We start from the raw sequence: 21,615 nt of genomic DNA on the forward strand, positions 1-21,615 counted from the left end.
CAAAACCTAATTCAATGTCTCATACTGTGATCTATTGGGAAATTACCCCCGGAGCTTTGGCTCCATGCAGAGCGACCCCAGGTTCCGCAGGCTTGGACCTGCATGCTATGAATGATGCACCTTTGAAAAGTAGAGATCGAATCATTGTTGAAACTGGCATTGGTGTCTGTATACCTGCCGGTAGCTTTGGACTGATTGCCCCTAGATCGGGCCTTGCCTTAAAAGGTGTTCAGGTTCTTGGCGGTGTAATTGACAGCGATTATCAGGGAGAGATTAAGGTTCTCCTGCTTAATAGCAGTGAGCTTGATTTATCCATCAAAAAATCTGACCGTGTTGCTCAGTTGCTGATTATGCCTGTATTCAGTGGTGAGATTAAGAAAGGCTCTGCCCCGACTTTGCTAACGATACGAGGTCAAAAAGGGTTTGGTTCTTCGGACAACCCTGGCGCTAAAATTTGGGTGCAATCGCCTAAAAATCCTCCTGAACAGGCTGAAATTATTGCGACCGGTCATGATAACACCATTTTGGTGATGAAGCCAGGGAAAGATAGCTGGGAAGCTGTCCCAGCTGACAAATGTTATTTGCGAGAGTGATTAAGGCCTGTGTTTGTATTCTTTCAGATCATTCTCTGGACTGCTGCTGCAGGATGTGCCGGCGTTGGACTCCTTTTGGTCTGCTACGCCGGGAGAGGAGAGGACCCACCGACTTCGGTTGATTGGAGAACCCGAGTTCCGCGTTCCTTCGCTGCGTGGGATGCCTCCGCCAATTTTTGGATTACCCTTGCAAAAAGGGTTACGAACTCTCCACATTTCTGTCTTACCCCTATGAGATCCGTGACTGATATTTTAGCGACCTGCTTGGTTGCTGTCCCTGCTTCCACTGAGACTCTACGGCACATTTTCAATATTTCGAGTGCCCGTCCTAATATTATTTTGGGCGATTTTCCCGCCCATGAATTTTGCCCTTTATGTTCTACCCTTTCTGATTCTGCCCTTCCGATTCCTTCCCAAATTACCACCTATAATATTACACAGGGCGATTTATGTTTTATTTTTACTTGTGATCCTAAAGCGATTTCGGAATGCCTACGTTTAAAATTACAGGCTGCCACAACTTTTTCTGCTCACCAACGATTGCTTTGTTTACGAAGACTTCCAAGTTCATGTATTTCTGTTAAAAATAATATGACATGTAAAAGTTTATTAGTTGTTCCTAGCTATTATCGTCCTATGTTGCTGCCTAATGGCTGGTTATTTTCGTGTGGCAATACTTCTTGGCCCTATATTCCTGCTAATGTTACCGGAGGTCCGTGTGCTATTACTAGACTGAGCTTACTAATGTTTTCCTCACACCCTGGTTCCCATTCCCGTATGGTACGAGACTCTATGACATTACAAGAAGACTGTGATTCCTCCGTTCATCTTTACTCTAAATCGGAGTATCTTAGTTTAGCTTTCTCTATTATTGGTGTCCCGGCATTGGCTGTTTACAATGCTAAAACCATTGGCAAGATGGCTTGCTGGATGGTTAAATCAATTAACCACACCTCGACTGTATTATCTGACTTATTATTAGATGCCCAGGGTGAAAGACGAGCCATTTTACAGAATCGCGCTGCGATTGATTATTTGTTGTTGAAACATGGACATGACTGTTCTGACTTTGAGGGCCTCTGCTGTTTTAATTTGTCTGACCATTCTAAATCAATCCAAGCCCATATTGACAAACTCCACGATTTGACTACGGAAGTTAGACGACATATTGATCAGGGCTGGTTCGACTGGCTCTTTAATTGGTTGCCAGACTTACATTCCTTACGACAGATTTTAGGGGGTATTATAATCTTTATTTGTGTTTTAGTAGCTATTTGCTGCTTTATCCAGTGCATTCCCTCTTTATTGCAATTTTTTAGAATTGGTAGAAAGAATAGATCAGTTAATTTTGTTTCTTATTATTCCTCTACGGATGTTAGTTCGATATAGATTTTGGCTAATAGACTGGAGTCAAGGGTGAAATGTAATAACCGACTTTTCCGACCCTGTTTAGAAGGAGGATGATGAATGGTGACTCCAGCCTATTATCCCCTATGGTATGGGGATTAGGACTATAAGTAGGACCTATCCATAAGGCACAGTAGTGCATTTTCGTACCCTTTTCTTTAGATCAGGGCTTATAAGCTAAAGCTAGGGGATAGATATATAAGTATTAGGGATGATCCGTCCTTTTGTAAGAGTATTAGTGCATTTTCTATGGAGTCACACATATTTTGGGCCTTGCAGGCCTTAAACGGGACAGACTCCATCTTGCCCTCTGCCCAGTAGCTGGAGAGGCTTTCTAGGTTAAATGTAATGTTTTAGTTTCAAGGTGTTGTTCGCTCGGAGAGAACCGGTTCAGGCTGGCCCTTATCGAAAGACTGTATTTTTCTCCACTCCGAAGACACAACTTCAGGCCGGCCGGCTGGGAACGTGTCCTTGGTACGGGGAGGTACAAGAATTTGGTGGGCGGCAGGTTACTGGCCGTAACTTTCCATGAAGGGACAGCTTTGATATTAGTGAAAGTGTTAGGCACTGAGTCAGTCAGTCCGTAGGCGGCAGCTAGCCGTTAGCATCTCTATCATTAATTATTTCTGCGGCAGACAATCGCCATTTTGAAGTCTGAGAAAAACCGAGACTCTCTGAGAGCGAGAGAGAGAGAGAGAGAGAGAGACGGAAGTTAATAAAGAACCAGGTTCCAGTGCCTTGGAGGGAAGCAGAGGAGGTTGAGCCTAGCGGTGCAGACGTGTACTTGTGACGGCTGAGGTGGACCCCCGAGACGAGCCAAGACACAGAGAGAGACGAGACGAGAACCTAGATGACTGCCGAGTCCAAACTTCATATTAACCAGGTGATCTCTGCCCCTTCCCTTGCGAAGCGCGCACCTTAACCTCTATCTTTTCTTTGCAGCCTATATATGTATAGATACATAAATATATATCATGTAGTATTGTGTTTATTCTTTATATTGTAATAAATGCTCCCATTTATTGGTAACCCGACATGTGCCTTGTATTCTTGTTTAATCGTTGTGGTCTGATACTTCTAGTCGGATGTTGTTTACATCAACGGATGTGGATCCCGGTCAGGTAAGGAATGACTGAACAAGTAGGGAGGCAGAAAACAGTTGATGTCAAGAGCAGAAGGCACACTTAATTTGAACACTACACTGATTTCCATTGCAGTAGTTTTACCCTGAATAGATAATTGCAGATTTCATCCCTGAGGATTCATAGGAAAGTGATCGTCGTTGGTATACGGCGTTAATGAGAGCACCTACGAGTAGGTGTGTAAGTCTGCCGGATTGTAGACTGTGTGTAAATGAGAGCACCGGGGGGATACGGTGCAGAGACCTGCCAGATTGTAGGTCGTGTGTAAATGAGAGCACCCAAGATTGAGGGGTGTGTAGATCTGCCGGATTGCAGATCGGGTATAAAGGAGAGCACTGGGACTGCAGGCCCACGTGTGTAGACGCGCCGGATTGCGTGTCAAGTGGATAAATGGTACATTATCAGATCTGCCCTAGGGTAGACTAGTCTGGGCTTATGTGGCCGCGAGACTAATAGGTGTGAATAGGATGTTATAAAACCAATGCTTGTTTATTGCTATTTTTCCCATCCTTAGGTACGAGATGTCATACATATGTCTATATTCATTGTAAATACGTTCTAAGGAGGGAGTTGTTTACGTTCCGGCTGGAGTAGAGGGGCTCCTAGGAGCGGATTCCATCTGGTCCAAAAATCTGGTCGGTACAGATGTTCTCCTATTCGCATTTTTATTCATTTATTTGGGGAAGAATCTCCTATAAGGAGCATCGACAACTCCAGGTCGTATCGTTCCTTGTGGCCACTCTTAGGTCTGAACGCTTTAGGGTGCTCCGACCACAGAGTGGTATTGTGTTTTTTATTTGGTCCTGACGAATGCTGAGCTGATTCATGGCTCGTACAGCAGAAACATGTTGACCGTATTTTTTCACTCAATTAAAGGGACTCACTGGTTCAAATTTACACAACCGTTTAGCAGTCCTGAAAAATTACTAAATTTTTCGCACTTTGGTTTTAACAGAGGTAGAGCTGCCCTCTCATTAAAATAGTTTTGAGGAGTAGTCCATACTCTTTTTAACGCACTTTTCACCTTCTCTAGCAACTAAGGAGGACCCGATGAAGACAACTGGCTACCAGCTTTTAGCTGGGGCCTGAGGGTCCTTTTAGCTAGATCTCTGTACACGTGCACTCTATCATTCCTACTATATTAACAGTTTCTTCTGACGCTTTAAAATACTAACAAAAAACTCTCTGCTCACTGCGTCTGATGTTTATATTAACTTTTTAAATGCACAATGTTCAAACAATTACTGATGTGTATCTTTTTTTATACAGCTCAAATACCAGCATCACTCAGCACAAACCCTGCATCAGTCACGACCAGCAGAACCCCTGCATGACTCAGCGCAACCACTACATCACTAGGCGCAATCCCTGCATCACTCAGCGCAATCCGTGCATCACTAAGCACAACACCTGTATCACTAAGCATAACACCAGCATCACTCTGCGCAAACCCTGCACCACTCGGCGCAACTCCCAGCATTAATCAGCGCAACACCTGCATCACTCAACGCAACGCAACACCTGCATCAGTCACCACCAGCACAACCCCTGCATCACTCAGCGCAACCACTGCATCACTAGGTGCAATCCCTGCATCACTAAGCTCAACACTTGCATCAATAAGCATAACACCTGCATCAATCAACGCGACCCCCAGCATCACACTGCGCAATCCGTGCATCACTAAGCACAACACCTGCATCACTAAGCACAACACCTGCATCACTCTGCGTAAACCATGCATCACTCAGCGCAACTCCCAGCATCAATCAGCGCAACCCCTGCATCACTCACCGCAACACCTGCATCACTCAGCACAACACCTGCATCGGCACAACTACAATGTCAATCAGCACCACCACTTTATCAATCAGCAGCACCACATTATCACTAAGCACCACCACAGCACCATTCAGCACCACCACAGCACCACTCAGCATCACCACATCATCACTCAACGCTACCCAAGCATCACGCAGCACCACCACATTATAATCCAACACCATATACCACAACAGTATCAATCGGCACCACCACAGCAGCAAAAAGTAGACCAACAACAAAACAGATACTATTACAGTCCATAAAGTAAGTGCAAAATAAATTAACACATAGCAATGAATACAAAGTCTAAAACAACCTAAAATAAATAAAGCAACTATAAAACGCCACCAAAAACAAGGGCCAAAGCACAAGCACAAGATAACTCGGGAATGTCACAACTAACATTCAAATAAACAAAAAGTACCAAAATATCATTTACTCAAAAACGCAATTAAAAATACACTAGCAACAAATAAACAAACAAACAGATACTATGTAAATTAATCTCACCTTTAATTAACACTCACCAAAAAGATTCAATATTGTCAACAACAAAAAAAAAAGACGATAGCAGGATAAATGGAAATAAAGTCAACCTACAACTATAACGTTACTGCAAACACAAAGGAACACCAACATGTGTTTTTAAAATTGTTGCATAACGATAGTCTCATATTTCCTTTCACCCAAAAAGAATAACAAAACACATTCACTAAAATAAACATTTATACACCTTAATATAAACACTGTGCATCAAATACTACAGTACAATATAAGATAATACCTTTACAATAATACAAAATGTACATACGCACAATAAATAACTGTCACAATATGTATAAAATACAATGCAAGAAATAAAAACAATAATATACTTATAAAAAGATACATTAAAACATAGCACTTCAAAAAATTCTATATATAGGCACAAAGTACATACCCAAAGTAGAAAAAAAGGAATATGTAGGGAAAACGTCGCATACAAGCAATACATTCAAATATCATCATTTCTCAGAAACACATACTAAAGACATCAACATTAAAAACATTTACATACCTATATACTAAGTACATACGCAAAACAAAATAGAGTTGAGATACACAAAATTCGAAATAACATAAAAACAGTAATAAACATTCGATAATTTGTACACACAATCAATACTACATTTACAAAACTTCGAAAAAACTATTAAAATGGACACTTACCTGTCTAACAACGCAGCGACACCACAGGAAGCACAACACGGCTTGCGCGCACGACGTACTCGAAGATCTGGGAAATTCTCAGGTGACGCACGTCAATCGCAACGCTACGTCAAGAACGTAGCGCTGCGATTGGCTGGAAGAAACGTCAATCCAAAATCAAAAAAGGAAGTAGCAGGGAAAAAAAAATAACTAGAACGCTAACCTACAAAACGTAGGTAGCGTCAAGGGGACGCATTACGTCCGCCATTTAAAAAAAAAAAAAAAAAGTAAGTATGTTAAAGCACTCAACACAACACTAACAAACACACCACACACAAAATATTAAAACACACACACAAATAAACACACATGTTAACATAGAAAAAAAAATAACATACTAAAAAAAACACACTTACACACCATCACTTCAGCAAAAATACACATCACACACTAAACATAGCACCGCTACAATACACTCATACGGCGCCAGAACAGCATCAATCACCAACACCACAACACCACTCAGCACCACCACAGCACCACTCAACACCACAACAGCATCATTATACATCAGGAAAGCTCCACCACAGCACAACTCTACAACACCACAGCATCACTAAGCACAACACATGCATCACTAAGCACAACACCAGCATCACTCCACGCAACCCTGCATCATTCCGCACGACCCTTGCATCACTCTGCGCAAACCATGCATCATCAGCGCAAAAACTGCATCACTCAGCGCAACTCACAGCATCACTCAGCGCAACACCTGCATCACTCAGCGCAACACCTTCATCACTCAGCGCAACAGCTTCATCACTCAGCGCAACAGCTTCATCACTCAGCGCAACAGCTTCATCACTCTGTGCAACACCAGCATCACTCAGCGCAACCCCTGCATCACTCAGCACAACACCGGCATCACTCACGCAACACCTGCATCACTCACCGCGACACCTACATCACTCAGGGCAAAACCTGCATCAATAAGCGCAAACCTGCATCAATAAGCGCAACCCTGCATCACTCAACGGGACCCCTGCATCACTCAGCGCAAACAATGCATCACTCAGTGTAACCCCTGTATCACTCAGTGCGACCCCTGCATCACACACCACCAGTGCAACTACTGTATCACTCAGTGCAACCACTGCATCATTAAGTGCAATACCTGCATCAAGAAGCACAACACCTGCATCACTAAACACAACACCTGCATCACTCAGCGCAACCCCTGCATCACTCAGCGCTATCACTGCATCACTAAGCACAACACCTGCATCACTAAGCTCAACACCTGCATCACTCTGCGCAACCCCTGCATCACTCAGCGCAACTCCCAGCATCAATCAGTGCAACCCCTGCATCACTGAGCGCGACCCCTGAATCTCTCACCACCAGTGAAACTCCTGTATCACTCACCAACAGTGCAACACCTGTGTCACTCAGCGCAACCCCTGCATCACTCAGCGCAACACCTGCATCACTCAGCGCTATCACTGCATCACTAAGCACAACACCTGCATCACTAAGCTCAACACCTGCATCACTCTGCGCAACCCCTGCATCACTCAGCGCAACTCCCAGCATCAATCAGTGCAACCCCTGCATCACTGAGCGCGACCCCTGAATCCCTCACCACCAGTGAAACTCCTGTATCACTCACCAACAGTGCAACACCTGTGTCACTCAGCGCAACCCCTGCATCACTCAGCGCAACACCTGCATCACTCACTGCGACACCTGCATCACTCACTGCAACACCTACATCACTCAGCGCAACACATGCATCACTCAGTATGACCCCTGCATCACTCAGCGCAACCCCTGCATCACTCAGCGCAACCCCTGCACCACTCAGCGCAACCCCTGCATCACTCAGCGCAACCCCTGCATCACTCAGCGCAACTCCAGCATCACTATGCGCAACCCTGCATCACTCAGCGCGGTCCCTGCATCACTCAGCGCGGTCCCTGCATCACTCAGCGCGGTCCCTGCATCACTCAGTGCGACCCCTGCATCATTCAGTGCGACGCCGCCATCACTCAGCACAACCCCTGGATCACTCACCACCAGTGAAACTACTGTATCACTCAGCGCAACAACTGCATCACTAAGTGCAATCCCTGCATCACTCAGCGCGACCCCTGCATCACTCAGCGCAACTCCTGCATCAGTCAACGCAACTCCCAGATTCACTGAGCGCAATGCCTGCATCAGTCAGCGCGACCCCTGCATCACTCTGCGCAACATCAGCATCACTCAGCGCAACTCCTGCATTATTCACCGCAACACAAGCATCATTCAGCGCTACACCTGCATCACTCGGCACAACTACAATATCAATCAGCACCACCACTTTATCAATCGGCACCACCACATAATCACTCGGCACCACCACAGCAACACTCAGCACCACCACTGCACCACTCAGCATCATCACTCAATGCTACACAAGCATCACTCAGCACCACAACATTACAAAACAGCACAACATTATCAATTTGAACCATCACAGCACCACTCAACACCACAGCACCACTCAACGCCACAGAATCACTCAGCACCACTAAATGCCACAGCACCCCTCAACGCCACAGCACCCCTCAACGCCACAGCACCCCTCAATGCAACAGCACCACTCAATGCAACAGCACCACTCAACGCCACAGCACCACACCACCACTCAGCGCCACAGCATCCCTCAACACCACAGCATCACTCAACGTCACAGCATTACTCAACGCCACAGCATTACTCAACGCCACAGCATTACTCAACGCCACTGCATTACTCAATGCCACAGCATCACTCAAAGCCACAGCATCACTCAAAGCCACAGCATCACTCAACGCCCCAGCACGACTCAACGACACAGCACGACTCAACGACACAGCACGACTCAATACCACAGCACGACTCAACACCACAGCACCACTCAACACCACAGCACCACTCAACACCACAACACCACAGCACCACTCAACACCACAGCACGACTCAAAACCACAGCACCACTCAACACCATGGCATCACTCAACGCCACATAATCATTCAGCACCACTGAATGCCACAGCACCCCTTAACGCCACAGCACCCCTCAACGCCACAGCACCCCTCAACGCCACAGCACCCCTCAACGCCACAGCACCCCTCAACGCCACAGCACCCCACAACGCCACAGCACCCCTCAACACCACAGCACCACTCAACGCCACAGCACCACTCAACGCCACAGCAACGCCACAGCACCACTCAGCGCAACAGCATCCCTCAACACCACAGCATCACTCAACGTCACAGCATTACTCACCGCCAACACATTATTCAACGCCACAGCATCACTCAAAGCCACAGCATCACTCAGCACCACTCAACGCCACAGCACCACTGAATGCCACAGCATCACTCAGCACCGCTAAACGCCACAGCATCACTCAGCACCACTAAACGCCACAGCTTCACTCAGCACCACTGAAGCCACAGCTTCACTCAGTACCACTGAAGGCCACAGCTTCACTCAGCACCACTGAAGGCCACAGCTTCACTCAGCACCACTGAACGCCACAGCATCACTCTGTGCAACCATTCAACAACAACGGGTTTTAATATGTTCTCTCAATGTTTCAAGCTTTATTACAAATGTCACAAAAACATGTTAATATTTCACTGCTGTTATTGGATTTGCATCACAATAAAATACAATGAACACAATCTTCCCAAAAGATATTTACAAAAGTTTAAGCTATTGCCATTATACATTACAGTAACTTTTATTTAAGTATTAATTATTAAAAAAAATAAAAGACATTGTTATTTGTAATAATAATACATCTAAGTCATGTAAATACAACACTGATTGCATTACAAAAGCTATAGGTGTCAAGTTAAAACTATTGCCGTTGTAAATGACGAAGCTATTAATATCGCTATTTACAAAACTAACACATAAATAAAATATCTGTCACTTACAATACCAATTGCTCAAACTTTCCAAATGCGAGGCCTATTGCATTGCAAATGCTTGTTTAACTAGACTACTGTAATGCCCTCTTTGTCAGTCTACAGAAAGGTCTTCTTGGCAAGCTACAGGTTCTTCAGAATGTCCCGACTTCTGTTGGAAACTCACAGGCATCATTCTGCCAAACAAGCTCTTATTTCCCTTCACTGGCTCCCCATTAAAAAAGGGATAGACTCTATGTATTGTCTTTAGGGCCTTACACAATTCTGGACCGAATATCGAATGCATTATTCCACTTGTATGTTCCACCAAGTAATCTCCGGTCTTCCATCCACAATCTGGTTGAGGTCTCTAGATTCCGGCTATGTAACTGCAGTGGCAAAGGTTTTGTTACCCCCACATTCAAACTGTAGAACCCTCTTCCTAAAAACGCTTTCTATCCATTAAAAAAATTCCTCAGAATTACTTCCATTCATAAAGGCCCTTAAAAACCTTCCATTTTACTCTGTAGCTTTTGTTAAAATAGTTTTAAGACTCAATTGCCTTCTCAGTTTTCTAGCCATCACCTTTCAGGTTTAGCGCCTAGACGTCTCCGGGCATTAGTCCTACTTTATAAATATAAAATCAAAACTACCCTTCAGCAATATAGTTGTTTTTTAGTTTTCTCAAGGAAAAGGTATGGTCTTATTCAATTTCTCCAAACGCTACCACTTGTATTTCTCTTTTTAAGTTTTTGAGAGGTAAAACTCTTAAATCTAAGCTGTTGCCTGAATAGTTAAAGTGCGTTGGGAATTTTGATGCCATTAAATGTGACTGTGGTGATGACTCTGGAATGCATGCAAGGGTATTTGACAAACAACTCAATCTATCTAGAGGTGGCCCTTCATCAGTGGTTCAATGATGCTTGTACCGCAGCACATAGACATTTAAAACCGTACTCAAACAAACAGCAGTAATCTTATGGATGTTAAAAGGGCCAGACAGGACGTTCAAAGTGTTGTAGAAGACAGGAAGAAGGAAATAAGGGAAGGGGCATGAGAAGAACTTGCCATGGCCACCTCTTTAAGATATAGTACCAGATTTTGGCAGGTAACAAAGCATCCCTTTTTCTCGGATTTTGATACTCCCAAGGTGGAAGTCCTAATTCCAGAAGAGCAGTGGGTAACACATTTTAGGGGTATCTTTTAACCTAATGAACAAGGTAGACCCAGCTCCAGCACCCCAATATACCTTTATTGAGGTGAATGAGATGGTACTAGCAATTAATGATTCGGCTCCTGGAAAGGCGCCGGGTCCTGATGGGGTACCAATGGCTCTTTTTAGGACAAACACCGACTTATGGAGCCCGGTATTAACAAATGTGCTAAGAAGTACCTTGGAGGGTGACATCCCGGAGCCTTGGAGATCGAATATTCTTGTACTCATCTTTAAAAAGGGGCACAAATTAGCTCCAGCCTGCTATAGGCCAATTTCCCTAAAAGGTGCGACTGCAAAAATCCTGTTACTGGTGATTCTGGCCCATTCAGAGACATGGGCAGAAGAGAAAAGTGTTTTAACACCCTTTCAGTTTGGGTTCAGGCCCGGTATAGGCACAATAGAACAGACACTAAATCTACACCTCATCACTAGCAAATATGTAAAGGCAATAGGCAGGGGGCTATCTATATGGCTTTTTTTGCTCTGTCGAGTACTTTTAATCTAGTTATTAGAAATAAACTATGCAAACTAATGCAGGAAATGGGAGTGGAACCAAACCTACTTTGATAAAAATGTTTACATCATGATCTTAAAGTTTCAGTTTGTTATGGTCCACAAGAGGACTTATCAACCCAAATAAAGTCCCAGAGAGGTGAGAGATAGGGATTTATTTTAACCCCTTTTCTGTTTTTGGTTTATATTAATGATATTACAGACCACTTATTACAGACATGTTTGGATGATCCAAAGATGGGGGACCATTCTGTGCCCATACTTTTATATGTAGATGGTGCATGTTTACTAGCCCGTACTCTGAATGCTATACAGAAGTTATCAGATCACTTACGGAGTACATTGAGAGTTTGGACCTGAAAGTGAACTACACAAAAACATATACTATGACCTGTGGGCCATTACACACGACATTCAAGCCCTTTAGAACAGATGGCACACTTTAAAAAAAAATGATATTAGTAATTTAGGATTTTTTGTAACTCATCCTTAAAAAGTGGAAATCCCGCTTAGCCATGAAATCACAGCAAACGAGAAAGAATGTGGAAGCTATCTTCTGTTTGGCAAGGAACATAAAAACAAAAAACCTTTTGGAGAGGATAGCCTTGTATAAACCCAAAGGCATCTCTGCTGCTTCATACAATGCGGGGTATGTGGCTATCACAAGATAGACACTTTACAATACTTAGAAAATTGATTCACATATAGGATGGATGCAGTCCCACACAATTCCTCAAATTTCATATGGCATGAGGAGTTGGGCTTACCCTATTTAGGGGCTCAAATAAAAATTGCACCACTTGTGAACAAGATAAGCTGGTTGATGTGTGTAAAAACTGTTTTCTTCAAATTGGGCCTAAAAGAAATGTTTATGTCCCCTAAGAGTATTCCACTTAATGCAAAGACCTATTTCAAATTAGGCCTAAAAGAAATGTTTATGCCCCCTAATAACATTGCACCTAATACTAAGACCGTAGTTAAATCTCACCATGCAGATTGTTTTGTTTGGAGGAGAGGTTAAGGGGCGTCTAAAATATGAAAACGGTTGAACATTATTTGCAAATTTCAACTGTTAAACCCACTGAACCAAATTTGGGCTGGCTTGAAAATGTGTAGGGGTACCCCTTGAGGAAACCAAGGGAAATAGGGTTATACAACCGAAGAGGGGAAGATTCCCTTAGGGAAAACCTAACACAGGTTGTGATACCAACCTTACAATATCACAAGTACATACAACAGAAACAAGAAAATAATTAAAAGTGCATTTATTACGAAAAAACTAAAAAACACAGTGAAGGGTTTAGCTTATCTAGATCCCTACTTCTAATACACAATTAAAAAAAATTCTTTCACAGAGAATACATACAATTGTGACCTGCACAATTTAAAAGACAGAACGAGTACAGCATTAATTTGTTGAATACAATTTGTATATTCTAGCTCCGCTGTAGAGACACCAGTGTCGTATTGCTATTGCATCAGCAGATCAATTTTGGTGTTGGAGGCTTGAATTATACCCTGGAGTGCGTCGACGCGTTTCGGTGGGTTCACTTATTCATTACCACCTTTATCAAGACCATATGTTTGCTGTCACAGGCAAGGGTTACTTGTCATTGCCCTGAGGGTTAAGAGTCGCTTTTCTTGATACGCGGTCAATTGTGGTCCCAACGTTTAATTATAGTTGGAATTTTCGTCTTAGTAGTACAGTCTGATGACTGGCCTGTTTATCTTCATGTAGAGTGATGTATTTCCCCTAGGTTATAAATAGTCCAATAAAGTTAAAAGGGCAGCTCATTTACTGGTCGGTCTCTGGGCCTTACAGGTCATCAGTGTTATCCTTTCGGTAACTGTATCTGTGAATACTTTAGTCAGGCTGTGCGTCAATATCACGTGGCTCCTCCTTCCGTTATTCTTATGGAAGCGCAAGGGGCTGTTACTGAAATATGGTGTTTACATCCACTGTCAATATTTCTTAGATGGCCCGTTTTAAAGAGTACCGAGTAGGTGCCGCGTCGATCCGCTGTCTGTGGGGTTAAGCACAACAGACATATTTTTTGTACTCTTACATTTTATTAAAAAAGCGAGCCAGATCAGATATCGTTATGAGTATGTAACTTTTCAACGAATGATTAGTTTTATTGATGCTTTGCTCTTTTAACCATTTTTTAATGTAAAGCCTTTTTAGTATTTTAATGTCAATAAATGTCTTTTATACTTAAATGTTTCTATGTTTTAGGTTCATATACGAGATTTTTTTACATGCTTTTTATGACAAATTAGCCGAAATAAATATGTTTGACTGACTGACAAACAACTCAAACAAAAAAATATATTTTGATGGAAGACATGAAGTCAAAAATGTGCATCCTAGTGTTGGCAGTTGGGTTAAAAAAAACTTCTATGGTCAGAAAATATAATATTCCTGTTCATAAAGCAGAAGAATTTATAGTATAGGAAAGATGCGGCTCTTACCCATCAATGATGTGCTCCGGAGGGTGTTTCTCGTCGCTGGACGTGGCTAGTACAACCTTCCCTCCATTGGAAGCCAGACAGAAATCATCAACTTTGCTCATGTCTGATCCGGCTGTTAATTGTTAAAGATAAACATTCATGTGTGTTTAAGACACCAACAAAATGAGAGATCTACAGCAGGCTGAACCCTTGCAGAGGCTACCGGGCCATCGAAAGGAGAGTCCCCTAGTCACCAGGCAACCGAGAAGTCTCGTTGCGCAGCGCTAAAACCGCCACAGTCTGCATCAAAGTGGGTACATTTGACGGCCATTTTGGAGTAAAATGTATCATCTCGTTAAACTGCGATATTGAGCCCACGGCTGCAGTACAAACATGCCCAAAGCGCTAGGCTTTTACTTATTACCTACGGCGAAGGGTGGGGGTGAAACATTACATAACGCTTCAACTGACATATTACTTGTGAGATCGGAATAAGAACAGAATACAATAATTAGTGTGGAAAAGCAAGCGGTATTGAATTATTAGTAAACTCATTGACAAATAAATAACATTGCAAGCCTACACCACACAACAAAGACAGTGTTAAATAATGACAATACATTGGCAAACATAAATTTAATGAAAATTCAAAGAGAATGTAAACCATTTAAGCTTATCATCAATAGAATTATTAACATTCCAAGATGGCCGCTGCCATACCTCACTGTGATTGGTCTAGTGTTTTAGGACTTACACCTGGGTAGCTGGTTGTTAAGTTTCCAAAGTGAGTGACATAGAGAAAAGACTCCCACGCCACTTTCGTACAGAAGGCGCTTTCACTGCACAGGTTGGTAGTACTGAGTTTATGTTGCGGAGTTCGGAGTTTGCAACAGTGTCCTACAAGACCTATAGTGTCTTGTTAAGTTAGTTGGCACCGTAGAAACCTTTAGAATGTGTTGATGTTTTTTGCCTAGGTCTACTCGTCTTTAAAAAAGGTGAAGAAGTTCTCAAATTGGTACAAAGTATGTGCATATCAATTATACTGGTTTCGCGCGTCCATCTGTCTGTTTTAATTTTAGAGGTCGTGACTTAGAAAAGGGTCTACTGCAAAGTGTAACGATGTTTCCTTCTTATGTTGGTATTTATTTTCTTTGACGGCTCTCAATGCTGTGAACATCAGCAGTGTTATCTGCGTTATTAAGCTGCGAAATAGCGCGCACGCTCGTAATTAACAAAGACTTTAAAAAGCAAACGCTCACGTTTTCGAGATCCATGGGTCAGTAGAGCGTCTTGTTTCGGTTTTTCTTTCTTTGAATTCTGGGACTTCTGGTCCTGATTTAATTGTAGTTCCTACAGAACTACAAACCCTAAAACAAAGAAACCAGCATTGTCGAAGCCAATAGGTATATCCCATGTGATATCGACGCTGTGTGACTGCGGTTCAGCAGGGCTATAATGGCGTGGTGTAGAGGAGAGTGGAGTAGCCTCCTCCTACTGCTATGACCTCCAAAATCCTTCACTCTTCTATACGTAAACTATTTAATCAAAATTACTGACTAACCTGTCCACATCGCAAATTTCACTATACTAATTCACCACTAATCCTTTCCCAGAATAGCGTGCTACTAGCCGAAAAACACCTCAACGGTTCAGGGGTAGCAAGCACTATATAAATGCAAACTTTTTTCCCTCTTCTATCCCTCCCTTGTCAATCCAAATTACAAAAATATCTACCACTCAAATTACTTTCATATTTTACTTTACTAATTCAACAATAATCCTTTATGGGTTCCGGAGTAGCGTGCTACTCGCCAAAAAAGCGCTTCACCGTCCCATCAGGGGTAACAAGCGCCATATAAATGCAAACTTTTTTGCCCTCTTCTATCCCTCTGCTACCCTTCTCTATCCAAATAACAATAACATATCCACCACTCAAATTACTTTCATATTTCACTATACCTATTCTCCACTAATCCTTTATGGCTTCCGGAGTAACTTGCTTCTCGCCAAAAAAGATCTTCCACACCCCATCTAGTGTAACTAGCGCCGCTAAATAAATGCAAACCTTTTTTTCCTGCTATCCTTCTGAATCCAAATAACTGACTAACCTATCCACCACTCAATTTACTTTAATATATTTTACTATTCTAATTCCACACTAATCCTTTATGGGTTTCATAGTAGCGTGCTCCCTGCTGAAAAAAGCGATTCGACCTCTTGTCGGGGGTAGTAAGCGCCATATAAATGCATTTAAAATAGAGTAGCGTACAGACTTCTGGCGTACCTTGGAGTGGTGAGTGGCAGAGACTGGAGTGTGTGGAGTGGCATAGAGCAGTGACATAGAGTGGTTAGAGTACAGTGGGGTGGCATTGTGTGGAGTGGCGTAGATTAGATTGGCATAGAGTAAAGAGGCGTAGATTAGATTGGTATAGAGTAGAGCGGGGAATAACCAAGAGTAGAGTGGCGTTGAGAGTGGTGTAGAGTGGGAGGGGTGTAGAGTAGTACAGCTGTGGCTGTTTTTAACTAAAGCGTCAATTGATACAGCGGATAGAGTGGGGAAAAAAGCTATATGCCGAATTTCAAAAGTTGGAAGTCACATTGTAAGTCCAGGAATAATACTGAAATGCTCATAAAAGTAAAAAAAAAATAGTGCATTGCAAAAATATGAGGAAGAGCAAAGATGTGGATGAACATATACTTGGTCCAGGCTTCAAGGAGGAGCTAACTCTGGAAAGGACGGGAAGCCTATGTGAGCTAAGCAATCAAATGATTGCAAATGAGTGATAACGATAATGAATAATGGTATGATGTGGTCGGTTTGTAAACTCACTGTATGGTAAACAGTAGGTCTCGCAGCAGAGTGCATATGCTGTGTAGGTAAAACCCCAGAATGGATGAACAACTCTAACCTAGAACAGAAACTCTCAGGAGCCCTGAGAACTGAAACATGTAATCTTTACAGTGACAATAGAATGCCTGTGTCGGATTTAAATATATTTTGGTAGCTCGCTGTGCGTCTCCAAGCAATAGTCCTTTGATTGTGAACTGTGTGTTTGATGTTTTCACAGTATGTAGAGCACAACTGCAGCAACAGTGGCACATTGTAGCACTCAAACTGTTAATATCGGTATGTTTCGGATAGGAATATGCTTGTAGTATGACCTATGGTGTGGTGCAGGAGGCCCTGATGCATGCCTGATCATGTTCCAGCAAATTTGATGCTGCTGTTGTGCGTCCCAGTATTTATAGTGATATGAGAGGAATAGTGCTTGGTTTATGCGTATTTATTCTACATGCCTGATTGAAGAATCTTTGCAGCGGTGGGTATGCTACTGCGTCATAGATGAGATGGTGTTGCAATACATAGAAACTAACACCTCCACAGTAAGGGGCTCCATATTGTGAACATGCGTAGGATGAACTAATAGTAGGTAATGGCTGCAAATAAAACAAAGTTTACCAAATATATTTATGCTACATTAGTGTCATACCCTAGTGAGTTGCGCTTATAAACACTTAGTGAAATTTACTGTAATAAAAAATGATATTGCAATAGTTCATGGCAATGTTCCCCAATCATTGAACAGCTGCTTTCAACTCCCAACCACAGTGAATCCAGTACCACTGCAGGGATGTAGTAGTTCTGGAAAGAGAGTTGACGAAATCTACAACTAACAAGACAAATTGTCACTTCAGTATCATTGCAGAATTTACATAGTCACTGTCAAAAATACAAAAAGGCAACACATTTCAGAAGATACCCGGCCAGTAAAAGTACATCACAAAATCATTACTGAATTCCTAAACCCAGAATGTACTGCCTTTAAAGTAACTCTTTGAGAAGAACAGCCTTGGCTGTTGAGGGCATGTATCTTCCTCTGGCAGTGAGAAACCCTATTTGGGTAGCCATGTACCTTACACATTACAAAATAGAAAATAAATATAAACAAAACTAGGCATTCTGGTAAAGCAGTAAGGGGTCGATTAGGATGTAGGGCGGATCGCCACCTACATGGCTGTGGCGATCCGCCCTACATCCTTCCCCACACGCCACCCATTCCCCCCCCCCCCCCACCATATCAGTATGGTGGGGGTGGGACACCGGCAGACGGAAAGACCTTATGACGGTTTTCCGCCGGTTGACCATTCGACAGGGCGGAAAAGGGCTATCTTTGGTGGCGGTGTCTGCTAGACACAGCCATCCGTATTAGCATGGACAGCGGAGCATGGCTTTCCATGGTGGGGACCCCGCCATGGAAAGCCATGCAGATCCTGCTTTCAGGGGCCTGTTGCGGTCCCCCAGGGCATTTGGGGGTGGAGGGTGCACATGTGGGGTACCTGTGGTACCCCCCTGCATTGTCATGGACGTGGTGGCAGGCACCTCGTGCATGACAATGCACACAGGGCATTCCCAGCATTGTGGCCGGCGGTGCTGTGAGCACCACCTGCCACAATGCTGGGAATGGAGGATGCCACCGCCACGGTGGCGGTGGCATCCTAATTACAGGTGTGGGACTGCTGCACCACTGGCGGCCGGTCCCAGCACCGCAAGTGTGGCGGGTGGACTAAAGTCCGACCGCCATCCTAATCGGCCCCTAAATCTCAAAACCCAAAGATCTTGAAAAATAATTGATACAAAGAGAATAAACTGACTTAACCATCCTCTTTTTCATATCTCAACCAAGACAATGACAAATGTTATCCTGCTTCAACCCTCTAATTTGTAAATAGCTCATCAACCCTATGGAGTCCTGTAGTTCATCAAGCCGAAAAACCTAAAAACAACCGTACACAAATGTTACTGTCAAACAATCACTCCTCAATCTATACACTTTCACCACTGTTACAAGATGCAACACAACCAAAGACCAGAGAAAGTTAGAAAAATATGTATTTAATCCTATCATATAAAAAGCATCATTTAATATATAAAAATGCATGTACATCAACAATACATATACGTGGCAAAAGGGAGATACTCTAAACAGCACAATTAGTCCTTTCAGTAAATACGCCTTTAGTTTTTTGTGTCATTGGGTATCCATGAGTTAATTAACTAGCATGTAGATCGTACTTTCAAATTCCATTGATGCGTTTTGGTGGAAACCTCTTATAACAACCATCTTCAGGACTATCTTACAAAAATGTCCTCCACAAAACATTTTCATATGAGATCTATTGATGATGCAGCCATCAATAATGTCAAATACTTTCTGGTCAACTTGTTAGGAATTATTTTGGGCCCCACGTTCTCCACTCTGTCCAGTTCTAGCTGTAAAGTTTGCCATGCTGTCTTTAGCTGACCTGCAGTATTTGCCGCTAGGCTTTAAGGAACATTTTGCTGCTATCAGGGGATCACTATAATCAATCACTCCAAATGCTGGGCAATTGGCACTGAGTGCTTCCCCAGTTCTTTAATACATGGTTCGCTCCTCACAACATTAATGAAGTTTTCAGTTCAAATCGCCCACTGATGCCAGAATCTTACACCTTTAACCCCTTCCATGCGGCCGCGATTCCCCTGGTGTGCTGTAAACAGCACGAACAGGGGCGGGCCGTGACGAACCCCAGCCGTCATCAGCACACGAGCACCGTAGTGCATGACGGCTGGAGTTCGTCATCAGCATGGAGGGGTTAAACACCCTTTGTTGAATGGCATATGTGGCCACCAGCTAGTCCGTCTACACATCAACAAGTTCAGCAAGCTCACCAACAGACTGAAGCATAAATCATAGATTTAAAAATATCCTTCCTAAAGGCCCAACTCCCTTTCTATCCAGAGCTTTCTATCAGATCCATAAAAGAAAACAAGACCACAACCAAACTGATGTTTTTGTCAGCTACTATTTAATGGTCAGTACTTATGTGAACTCAGAGAAAGAACTATCTGCAGGCAAATTTTGGCATTTGTTGAAGGAAATTACATTTTTTTTTCTAGTCTACCAAACCTTAATGATACTAAACCATACTGCTGCTAGACCTCTCCTCACCCTTTCATACTGTTAATCACCCTAAATTCTTACTAAGACTTAACAAATCTAGAAGCACTATTGCTTCCATGGTCCCTAATAGAGCTCTCATAATATCGCTTAATCCCTCCTTGGCACCATTCCCCTCCACAACAGGCATCCATTAAGGATCCATGGTTATTCCTCCCCTATTGAATGTGTGCCTCACCGTCAACCTGACCACAACTTATCCTCAAACCTCAACTCCTACAAATATGCTAATAACAGGCAAATAATTTTAACAACTGAAAATCCATCCAATCTCGATTTGTTTACCATCCGCAAATCTCTATGAATGTGCCTACTCAATGCTAATGAACCTTTGCAAGCTAAATACCTCGACAACAAATATGCACCTGCGGAAAATTGACAAACTCTCATTCTTCCACCATCTGGTCGCATGAACTAGGTCCACCACCAAACCCCTCAATAATGGTAAGGAATATGGTGGAGATAAGAGTCTAATATCTTCTATGAAGCACAAGTAAATAAAGTTACTGGAGGAATCTTCCTCACCATGGATTTATTTGTGATTCAAGAAAGGGAGATCCCAGCGTAAAATATTCCTATACCTAGTAGGTTTCCCTGAAAGAGCAGGCTCCATAATCTCCTTTCTACTTTTTCATCTTTAATATGCCAATGGTCTATACACCGGAGTCACTCTATACATGCTTGGAATTATACAGAGAATACAAAATTCAGCAGCCAAATGACTCAATCTAGGTATCCAGGCTCACATCTTGCCAACTCTCCAATCTTTACATTGACTGCCTGTGGTAAGACACATAACCTTGCATGCAATGTGCATCCCTCATGGAGCCATCCACATTGCTGCAGCACTACTCTTTTTATACACATTTGGCTCCTAATGCCAGATTTGATCACTACACTGTAGGGTGACCCCACACTTAGACCCCTTCCTTCAAAAGTCATGCGCTGGTAAAAGCTCTCATTTCTTACAGCCGGGCTCGCTAACTCAATACCTGCGAGGAAAAACATCTATTGACAACCACCTCAAATTGAAAGTGTGAAACTTATTTTTCCATTCAAATAAGTGTATAACATTACACATTCCATAAAAGATAGCCGGAAGCTGTATGCACAACCACACCTGTTCACACACTTTTCAGCAACATCTCATCTACTGTGTGGCAAGAATAAGAGATTTTACAACCAAACCAATGTTAGGAGTGCCTAAAACAGTCTCTTTCCATCCATATAACACTATGATACAGACCAATCTAAAAAAAGATGGTTGCCACCCGCATGTGGCATCATATTTATTCTCACACTTTTCAGCAGCATCTCGTGCCTGTGCATAGCTA

The 21,615-nt window shown here is 42.9% G+C and overlaps 2 protein-coding genes across 2 annotated transcripts in view; one reads left to right on the forward strand and one right to left on the reverse strand.

Moving 5' to 3' along the window:
- Positions 1–14,908, reverse strand: part of IFT25 (intraflagellar transport 25) — a 156,485-nt gene extending 141,577 nt beyond the window's left edge. Inside the window, exon 1 of the mRNA XM_086952490.1 lies at positions 14,304–14,908. Within this exon, the coding sequence (XP_086808616.1) occupies positions 14,304–14,404 (101 nt within the window). The 5' untranslated portion in view covers positions 14,405–14,908. The remainder of the gene's footprint in view (positions 1–14,303) is intronic.
- Positions 14,909–15,001: 93 nt separating this feature from the next.
- Positions 15,002–21,615, forward strand: part of LRRC42 (leucine rich repeat containing 42) — a 173,592-nt gene continuing 166,978 nt past the window's right edge. Inside the window, exon 1 of the mRNA XM_086952500.1 lies at positions 15,002–15,129. The gene's annotated coding sequence lies outside the window, so the exon portion shown is untranslated. The remainder of the gene's footprint in view (positions 15,130–21,615) is intronic.

Source organism: Lissotriton vulgaris, chromosome 1_1 (assembly GCF_964263255.1).
Source record: "Lissotriton vulgaris chromosome 1_1, aLisVul1.2, whole genome shotgun sequence".
Classification (NCBI taxonomy): domain Eukaryota; kingdom Metazoa; phylum Chordata; class Amphibia; order Caudata; family Salamandridae; genus Lissotriton; species Lissotriton vulgaris.